General features: G+C 38.9%; 1 protein-coding gene across 1 annotated transcript; it reads right to left on the reverse strand.

Annotated features, from left to right (window-relative positions):
* Positions 1–1,270: 1,270 nt before the first annotated feature.
* On the reverse strand, positions 1,271–7,054 carry LOC133521975 (pupal cuticle protein 20-like). Its single transcript, XM_061857136.1, has 4 exons — positions 5,527–7,054; positions 4,744–4,871; positions 3,512–3,757; positions 1,271–1,459 (listed from the first exon to the last, which is right to left on the reverse strand). The coding sequence occupies exons 1-4, from the start codon at positions 5,533–5,535 to the stop codon at positions 1,414–1,416; spliced, it is 429 nt and encodes a 142-aa protein (XP_061713120.1). The 5' UTR covers positions 5,536–7,054; the 3' UTR covers positions 1,271–1,413.
* Positions 7,055–11,044: the final 3,990 nt, after the last annotated feature.

Below are 11,044 nucleotides of genomic sequence, written 5' to 3' on the forward strand. Positions count from 1 at the left end.
CGAGAATTTTGTTTCTTTAGTGTCATCCAATCCCAAGTTATGAGGGTTCAAAAAAACGACGAAGCGCTTCAAGAAAGGGCTTCGCTTTGCTCGTCTTGGCGGGGGCACTACCGTGCCCCCAGATTAATTGATGTACCTACCTACCTAACATCAACGAAAGCGCACCAGAGTGAATCAACTTTTTGTGTTGTTATTGTGTCCCGTTCTCCAAGAGACAATACTGCCAGTTTGTTCGAAGAGATGTTGTACGACGATTTACTAACATGCTCAGAGGATGGCCCGTTATACTCGTAGAAATGATATAATACTACCAAAAAATATTTGATACATTAAAATACCATATATCAGGATTTCAGAGTGGTTGTCCAAGGGACAAAAAGCGTACTATGGCAACGAGTGTCACTAAAAAGTTAATCCACCTACCACCAACCTCTCGGCTTACCGACACAATTAAAGCCAAACTTTTAATCGTGACGGAAATCTGTCAGACAAATCTGACAAATTTCCGCCCGGAATGGCGTCAAATAACGCTGAGGTGAAAAAGTTAATTCGTAAATACCTAACTGTAACAGCTATAGTAACTCTATATGTAAATAATTTCCTTTGGATTATTTGGCAAAACCAAATAAACTTAGTTTATCTGTTATTTCCCTTCTGATAACATCAAATTTAAATGTTCCAGCTCAGTAACTAAGTTGCCTATTTGGAAGTTCTGTTGGCAACGTCTCCAGAGGCATCGAGACATTTGAATGAGCACTATCTCTCATTGTTGTTACACTCGCTGAATAGCATTTGTATCCCTCATATTACATATACACGTCATTGTACCTTCCTTCTTGGGAAATTGTTTTAAATTTATTATGCTAGATCTAGATATAGGGGATATAGGGATTCCCTAGGGAATAAATATGATTGTAAACAACAACCTTGTCGAAATAAAACAGAAATACCTAGTTGAAAACAATTACCTTAAAAAATGTAAATGTCCCACAAAGTTTTTTTTTTAGATTAATGATTTTTTTTTTTTATATCTCTTTACAATTTCAAAATATATCGATATTATATTATATCGCATATTAATAAAACATACAATTATGGTGGAATAAAGAAACTCTCACACACAAACATGAACGCTGAAAACAATAAACTCCTTTTTTGGGTAGTCGTGAAAAATATGCAGTTTCATATTTTTTCTCTTGCTATAAATTCTCTTTTAACTTTTTTGAATACTATATTTAACATTTAATTTCTAATTTTAAAAGACAGTAAATTACGTAAAACTGCTCTTTATTTGTTCAAATTGCGTTAAGTTACTTACAAAACTATAATATAAATATTTCGTTATCACAGTCCATGCATATAATGAGGTCACACGCTGCACGCATTAATAGCTTTATGATCCAGTGTTAGGGTTTAAAAACGAAACGCGTTCCGACCCCCGTTGTAAGAACCGTCATCTCTGGAAACAACAAAAAAATTATGAATAAACAATTGAACACCTCAACGGGACTAGTCCACCAGTGTCGTTGTCACAGTTTTACCCTTTTTAGGGTTCCGTAGTCAACTAGGAACCCTTATAGTTTCGCCATGTCTGTCTGTCTGTCTGTCCGAGGCTTTGTTCCGTGGTTGTTAGTGCTAGAAAGCTGAAATTTGGCATGGATATATAAATCAATAAAGCCGACAAAGTCGTACAATAAAATCTACAATTTTTTTTTTAGGGTACCTCCCCTACACGTAAAGTGGGGGTGAAATTTTTTTTTGCTTCAACCCTACAGTGTGGGATATCGTTGGAAAGGTCTTTCAAAACTAATAGGGATCTTCAACAAACATTTCTTGATAAAGTGAATATATTCGGAGATAATTGCTCCGAAAGAAAAAAGTTTCCCCTTCATAGTAAAAAGACTTACTTACTTTAATTAGGTACTGATTATGCAATTTGCCTATTTGTTTAACTCGGGTGAAAGGTACCGTTTCATCCCTTGGTTAACAATTTACTATACTTTAAGCTCCAGTTTAGCTTATTGTGACGGAAGAGTAACTACGGAACCCTACACTGAGCGTGGCCCGACATGCTCTTGGCCGGTTTTTTATTACAAGCTTTTTTTTTACTTGCAATATAACTGTATGTATGTTTGTAGTTGGTCGGGTCAAATCATGCATGGTAAATTTGACCGACTTCCCGACTAAGCCGGGTGACAATGCAATATTATGGTACCATCGAACTGATCAGATGATGGAGTCAGGAGGTGGCCATACTCTGTGATAAAACAACGCAACCCTGATTGTGTTTGGGGTTTTTAGAATTGTCTCAATAAGTATCAGTTGCCTGTGGAAATAAAAGTACAGTCAGCGATAAAAGCTTGTAATGAAAATGATTTTGTTCCAAAAACTTATTTATAAACGGTACTTTTTTTTCTAATGCAGATTTTCGGTCTCAGTATGTATTTTTTTAAAGCCTGACCATGGAATATAATCATACCAAGAAACGACTTCTCAGTACCTATTAAAAGAACTAAAGCGTTCGTAAGCGACACTCTGGAATGCCCCAACTATAAATCTTCATCTTCTCCATCGTAAAAAAACAAAGCACTGTATTCAGTTTCAATGTTGGGTCAGGCTAATATAATCCAGTTCATCCCCAGCAAAACACAGTCTGTGTGGTTACCATTGTAAGAACAATTACTTTGATCTGCGCCCTATAGACTGAAGGTGGCCTGCGACGTAATAAAAAAATATCAGAATTTTTGTCATCTTATGGCAAATTAACAACGGTATTACCTATAAGATATAAAGTGAGAGAGCTGAGTGTCAAGCCAAGATGACATGTAAAGTGGAGTTCATTATTAATGGCAAATAATATAAACAAACCAATTTTTCTTTACTTTTTATGAACACCCATGATATATTACCAACAGTTTACATACTTAAGAGTCCGCAGCAAGCTCGGTTCTCCATACAAACGTAATTACGCCTTCATTTTAAAACGACTAGCTAGAGTGCTCTGAACCTTTGTACTGACAATAGAATAAGGTACGTGTGTATCTATGCCTGTAATTACTGTAATTAGTTTATGTAGCTTTAAAAAACCGTTCAACTGAGAGTAAAAGGACTCCTGCACCGAGGCTTCCGTACAAACTTTGAATTATCTCATGTAGCTAAAAAGGCGAACCACTTAATCGGAAGTACCTATACTAAATATATTTGTGTACATCACCATCTATCGGTAAACTGTATAAGTAATTCGCGCGATGTAACGCACGTATGTTGGTTTTTCTAGGATAGTTCTCTATCATGTGAGCATCTAGACTTCTTAGTAAGAAACCATAGTTAAAAAATTTCATATATCAAATATGGATAGTTGTCTATATGTCATATACCGCACAGTAACTTATTAGATTATGTGTATGTTCGTTTATGACCTAAGTCCTAACCTATTCAAATACACCAAAATGCATCCAGGGGAACACGGTACATAGTTCATGGTGAATTCGAACTCAGCCTGAATACTTACGAAGAAGGATTCTGCCTGTTGAACTCCAGCGCTTTAAGAATCGCCTCCGGAATAGGCGGTGGGGTGGGCAGATGAGAGCCGACAGGGTGGAAGCCGTTCTCATCAGCCGTGTACGACAGCGACACCTGCTGGCCATCGGGAGTGCGGAACGAGAAGGCGCCCTCCGCCGTCACCGCCGGGCCCTCAGGCCCCGCCGCGCGCGGCGCCCCGCTTTCGCGCGCGCTTATGCCATTTGGGGTCTCGTAGCTGGAATTAAGCTCACCTTTACTAAAGGGTTATAAGGCTATCGCGTAGAACGAAATGGTATCAAGGTAGAATGTCAGGACCTGTTATTGTTATTTTCTTTAAATGCAACAGTGAATAGATATTTGGTTTTTAAAGCCATGCACGATAAGTTTTTGGCACCAACCCATCATCAACCACAATATCGAAAATTACAAATCAGCAGTCATAATATTTTTTTTTTAATTTATGTTTACTTGCGATATTATCATTTGATATTCAGTTAAAGTAAGGACGCTAACCGTTAAGAAATTCATATATTGAACCACCATTTCCTATCTCTATCACATTTACGTAATTATATTGCTGTCCCGCCCATTATGCTCGCGGTCCATGTCACTGTGCGAGCGGGACAGGAATATAATAATGCGCGTGCGATAGAGATTGGAAATGGCGGTTCAATGTATTAAATTCTTCTTGCATACTTTACCAGTCGATGTGTACAATGGCATGGAAAAAAGAGTGAGGCCACTCTGGTGCGTTACGTTGCGTTTGTGTCGCGTCGTCGCAATACATCAATGTGGCATGTCATAAAAAATAAATATGTAAAACAACGCAGAGTTGACGCTGAGACGACGCTTGCGACAAAACAACGCGACGCATCGCAACCCACCAGTGTGGCCTCACTCGAAAACATCGTTAGGAGAGCTAAAATAAGGCGGTCTTCTCCTATGTGTATCCTATGATACGGATCCACATGCCCATATGGTGTGCGAGTAGGACATTGCTATATACGTGCATAGCGCTACCAAGGTCATTCACGAAAGCAGCGCACGGATAACAGCATAAGGGACCTCCCACTAACTAGCGTTTTTATCAGCGCTATGGAAAGTTGTGTCGCTGTGCAGTTGCGCCAACGTTGCATCGAGCAGCTGCATCTACTAGACTGACTAGACGCTGATGCTCGGGAGACGCTACTCTATTTTACTCTGTAGTATTTCTTTAGATACCTGAAGTGATAGTTGCCGGCGCCATCGTTGACGTTCTCGAAGCGCGTGGCTTCGCCGATACTGGCGCCGCCCGTTAGGTGGTCGAGACGCGCCGCTGATGCAGACGCCACGGCAGCTAATATGAGTACCTGAACAAATATTCACAAAAAAAAGTTTAATTAAAAAACTTACATTTAGGGGGCGTCCATTAATCGCGTCATATTGTATAGGGGGGGGAGGGGGTCAGCAAAAAATCACCAATGATCACCACAGGGGACGGGGGGGTATGGACACGTATCACGTGTATTTTTTTTTTCATCTGTGCTATACTGTAATATAGTCAATAAAATAAAAATAATAGTTTTCCGCCCTTATTATCCTTCACGTGTACTTAGGTTCATTTGTTAGAAAACTGTTCTTTAGTTATCGAAAAAAATACACGTCATATTGGATGGGGGGGGGTCCTGAAAATATCACCAAAGATCACCATGGAGGAGGGGGGGGTCTAAAACAAGCCAAAAACGTATGACGCGATTAATGGACGCCCCCTTAGGTAAAATAACGGCACGGCAGTCAAAAGTTAAAAATGGTTCATTTACCTATAAGACAGCATATAATATGTGCCAATTTTATTTATACTCTTTTTCATATTTTTGACCAATGTTTTCTTCTCTCATTTTAAAGTATATGCACGAGTTAAACCCGTTATATAATGCCTTTTGCTTTTAGCCGCTTTTATTTTAACTTTAACTAAGGTAAGTACCTCGTTTGATGATACCTAATAAGTAAATTGGTGGGTCTTACCAGTTTCATGTTGCGGGGTACGTGATGCTATTGTGTTCCGACTCGGAATACAATCTCTGGGGATGTTCGACATTTTATATCGGCTGGATTTGCCCTTTTGGCAAGTTGCTTCACCTTGCTCGGTATTGTCGATATGCTTAGACGAGTGCGGTGCAAGTCATGAGATGTGAAGTGTCTGGAGCGTACTCGTACATTTGTAAGCTTACTACAAGAACCCCGAAACAACGGAAGCAGAATTGAATGTTGATCTTGTTCCATGTACATCGATGTCCCAAGCAATAAGAATGCCCCTCGCCACCGTCATAGACAGTGTTGACATGCATAACGCCTCCTAGCTGTGAACACTATACCTAAAGTCCTTCTTGACTTGTAAGTTCGTATGCAGTATTTCTTCTTTATTTGTGTGAAGGCGCCATAATCTACCTGTCTTAATGATGTGCCCATTCCTTACGGTCAAGTCAGGCAGGCTTTAAGCTTGGAGTAAAGCAGCATGAACGTGGCGAGCAGCGGTATATGGCATAACAGTCCGCTGGTCCAGTGTATATACCTCTCGTGACTTGTACACACGCATATTTCCTGCGAAGGATGGTCGACGGGCCCCGCCCCCAGCCGAGGTGACGGTACGTGTGAAGCGGTAAACTATCTCACTTTACATACCTCTGCCCCCGTTAATCAACCAAACAATCATAGATAATGCGGACCTGTACATAAATTATGTCAAGCTCTCATTTGCTCTCTGGTTTAAAAGGTCAGATGGCAGTCATTCTCGTGAAAACTACATGATTCTGTGCCAATATTCTATATAACTTGGCTTTAGATTGGCAAGCCCATGGGGGTTCTTTTAGAATGTAACCGGAAAAGCGCTAAGATGAAGAAAAATGGCATTGAAAAGTGTTAATTTGTAACTGTTAACGAGACCAATCCAAAGAAAGGCCAGGTCAAGAGCACCCTAAACAAGCGAACGTGTATGACGAATATTATGAAAGTGAAGGAAGCGATAGAGCTATATATGTCAGGATCGTAGCAAGTGGAAATCCGTGATGTCCTCCGGGAAATAGGCATGATCTATTTATGTGTTAATGAGACATTAGAACTATTAACAAAAGTGGGATTTTTAATTTAATTTATAGATCTAGATCTTTTAATTTTCTGTACATTAGTGTTCTAACGTGATTATCTCCTGATAGTACTATCGGAAGATGGCGCTGTGAAACAAGCATTGCAATTAGCACAAATCTCGGAGGCGTGTTAGTTATGCGCAGTTAAAGGTCAAATTGAAATTAGTATCCGTTTTACTATTCATAGGTCACCATCTGTAACTACAAGCCTTGTTTACTTGCTCCTCTTCTTCGCAATAATCAGAGCTCACGGTAAGCATTCTTTGACGATATTATTACACTGAAACCGGTTAAATGCACTAGGAATCGTTAAGATGTAATGAATAAAAACAATTTGCTGACTGTACCTCATGTCTTTCGCACGGCTTCAACACTCCTTTCTTGTGTGTGCAGACTCGATTTGGTTGCGTTTTTTTGTCAAAAGTTACCTTATTAAAGATGGCAGACTTGATGCAACAATAACATTAATTTGTTTTAGCACTTGACGCTATTTGCTTTAGCACTTGTAATGAACAGATTTTGAGTGGGCAAATAATATTCATTTCGGAGACATGTGCTAAAAGAGAAAGCACAAACAATATATTGTTTCGGACACTTGCAGGGGAAAAAACTGTTAGCTGTCAAACATACCAGTATCTAAGAGCAACAATTATTTTCGTAACATAAAACGTAAACTGTTCAGTTCTCTGGTTAACTCAGCTATTTTTGTTACAGAGAAAATAACTTAAAGAAAATTGTATAAAATCATAAATCTCATAAAAGAGAGCTAGAATATCGCAATGGGCTATTTGTTCACCTGGCGAAACATATGATTTTTAGCAAATGACAATTATAATTTCGCACTTAACACTGTATAGTAAACACCCCTATAATGGAACAGGCACCACAGTTATGGGATGGTATAGAAAAATCCTGTAAAACAAGTATTTACTTACCATCAGTTTTTAATCGCTGCCAATATTTTACCATAAACAAGAGCCAAAGAGCTGCTTAAGTTTAATTATTCATTGATATTTGTTACTTTGAAAATTAATTGCGCCATACATCCCATGACTGAAGCAAAAAACCTTAGTTATAATTGGTTATCAATATTGAAATCAATTGAATTAGCTTTCATTAAATACATAGAAAACATAAAGAACGAATTGGACATTCAAGTTTTAAAGCATAAAGCGGTAGAAAGAAATTTTACAGATGTCGATGAAATATCAAAAATACTCCAAATTTTCTCTTAAATGTCCCATGATTGGTGCCGTTAACATACCTATTTAAGAGCAATTCCTAGCTGAGCAACTTTTCAAACCTCGAATTTTTGAAGCTATGTTTCTGTCGCGCTGCAGTGGGCGGGAGTGCGTGCGTGCGATAAGGACAACTGCAGCTTGGACTAAAATTCCCAAGCAAAAAACTCAAAAATCGAGGTTTCGCTCTCGACTGTTTCCTCCTCCAAAACGCAACCAATTATTATGGTATTTTGGAAACTGCAAGAGGAAGAAATAATCTATGCCGCTATGTTTTGATTTTTTGGATATTTGTTGTCATATTTGTACACTGCGCCTTTTTTTGCAGCCAATTCAATTGAACCGAGTTTTACGATTTTCCAGGCGTTGTAAGTTTCTTCAAAATAAAGTAATATAAAAAAGCAAAACATAGCGGCACAGATATTACTGATATTGATCTTATTTGAAAAAATAATTGTTCTAGGTTAAAAATCCAGGGAGGAAACAGCCGAGAGCGTTTGTAAGGAAAAATCGCAACTAGGAATTCCTCTTAAGATGCCGAAGGTTCAAGGCGCGGAGTTTTTCAAAAATCGCACCTTTTTAGATCGAAGCTTTTTTAGATCACAATACGGTTGCCAAATATATTTATTGGCAATATTGAGGATTTTCTCTATGAAGTTGAAGTCTAGATGAAGTTATTCATCGATTCGGATACTCATTTTTAGACTGTCGCTCGATAGAAAAAAAATCACAAACAGATCTAAAACGCACTTTAAAAATGCCCACAAAAGCGAAAAATATGGAGATTGCTTCTAAAAATGCGCTTTTTTTTAAGTAAACTCATCGATTACTCTTTTTTTGTTATTTATTAATTACAATAAATTAAAATTCAAAACCATGATGATGACCGCGGTCGCATATTCCATCTCGCTAGTTCTTACGCTCAGTGAGTGTGAGAGAAGAACACTAAGGTACGGGGCCTTACGGGTAGGCAAATCAAATAGAAGTTATTATGGTTTATTATTATGACGCTTACCAAGCGTGTCACCTGAATAGAACCTGCATAAGTGAGATCTCCGATTACGTATAGTTGATACGGCTCTGAAAGCCAAAATTATCTGGACCAGCTTTCAAGTCAAACATAAACTTTGTGAGTTAGAAAGGAATTTACGAGTACATCAGACACATTTGATATGTAGTAAATCTGTCCAAGTACCTGTCTAGCGGCCGGCAGATTGCCAAAGATTTCTGTTGGGTAATAAAACATAACAAATTCGCACAATGGCTGGTAGTTATTACTATCAATTACTGAGCGTAGTAGCTAAAGCGAACCAGTTTATATATGACGTCCAATCTAGCCTGTTAAGCTATTAACAAAAAAATGCATTTATTTCAGACTATAGTTTGGGTCCATATTTTTAAGTTTTTTTACACTTATTTTTTTTTACTTACAACTAAGGTTAACTTAAACCTATCTTAGCACCTAATTGAAATGCAGATGAGATCAGTGCTTTATCAAGCCACTGTCCCACCTATCAGCTACGACGGCCAGGAAAATGTGGCGGCTGTCGGCCTGTCGCGCACCCGGAGGAGAGTCGCGGCGCAGCGCTTGCGCAGCGTCACATGGAATCCATCCACGCGGCGACATTGGCCTCTTGTCTCATGTCTGTGTATGATAAAGCTGTGTTGTCTCTGTGTCATCTCTGTAAGATAACCACTTTTAGTGCTCTATACAGCACAACCGAGCTTTAAACGATTTGTGACCAAAACACAGGGGGGGGGGGGGGGGATTTAAAAGTTCCAAGTATTAATTTTTTTTTGTTGTTTGTGTATTGTACAAGGATGTCGCCTAGATTGTGGTGGAGAACAAATGCAGACGTAGATTTCTGATTGTATATAATTATTTTCATCAATCGGCAAGATTACAAACATCGACTACTTTTAATGGTTGCCACCCTCGGAATCCCCGCCTGCAAATATTTTATCATCTAGCAGGGCGATAGTTCTGAATGCAAATACATAATCGTTGTCAGCACCTAGCACCCCTTCGCTATGAGTCAGCTTTATTCAAGATAGCCCGTGTCCAAACCATCCGCGCAGGTCGTGCCTATGACTACGATCCTCAAAATGGTTGGATACGGCTTATGGTAATGAAAAAACATGAGAAAACAACCTTACCCCTGACTCCTCGGCTAAACCCTTTTTATTTTTGAACTTCCTGACAGCTAATTGTCATTGGCCATAACTAACTGACATTGACTTTGACAACTGTTAGCAATTTCGCCTAACTTCAAAAAAACAATGCGAATTTTATTTAAATAATTTAATTAATTTTATAAATAATATTTGTAGGAGCTGATTTTCTTCATCGGTGGTGGCGTGGAAGCGAGGGCTGCATATGACCGCCTGCCTTCCCTCTGCACCTTCCGTGAAGAAGTCAAGCCAGAAATCGGCTCGCAGCTGATTCAGCTCATTGGCAGCGACGTGGAAGCGGGGGTTGCATATGACCGCCAATCTTCCCGCCGCGCCTTCCGAGATGAACATGAGCCTGATGGGGTTCATATCTGTTGCCGCAACCTGCTGAGTAGCTGAAGGAGTACGTCATCTAGTTGGGCGTCTCAGTGTACATGCAAGTAGAGAAAATATATATATATATGCTGTTCTCTACAGTACTAATACTAGCTTACCTACCCAATTTCAGCTTTCTAGGACTTCAGGAACTACCCTAAGAGTTTTGATGATCATCTGTGAATGAGTGAGTGAGTGAGATAACATAACTACATGTAATGGTAGTAGTACGCAATTATATAAAAAAGAGTTGTGTCGCATATCAAAGTCACATTTAAGAGGCTCCCTGGCACCAATGACCTTTGTTCTGAATCCCTTAGTTTTCTAATGTTTTTTTTTGTAGCTTATCATATTAACACCAACTGTTTTAAGTAATATATTATCCCATATTTACTTCAAAGTTCATTGTCATCGAGATATTTGGCATAAAAGTTAAACAATTTTAGGCCAAAAACCTGATTTCAAAGACAACCCCAAATATGTAGATTTCATATATTTAACATCCTTTACAGCAATCGAGTAACTAAAAAAGTATTTTTTTAGACAACCTTGACCTTGTCCTCCGGGTTTTTCCTGATGCAAAGGCTATCCATCGCAATCCAACGCGGCAACGCA

Source organism: Cydia pomonella, chromosome 10 (assembly GCF_033807575.1).
Source record: "Cydia pomonella isolate Wapato2018A chromosome 10, ilCydPomo1, whole genome shotgun sequence".
Classification (NCBI taxonomy): domain Eukaryota; kingdom Metazoa; phylum Arthropoda; class Insecta; order Lepidoptera; family Tortricidae; genus Cydia; species Cydia pomonella.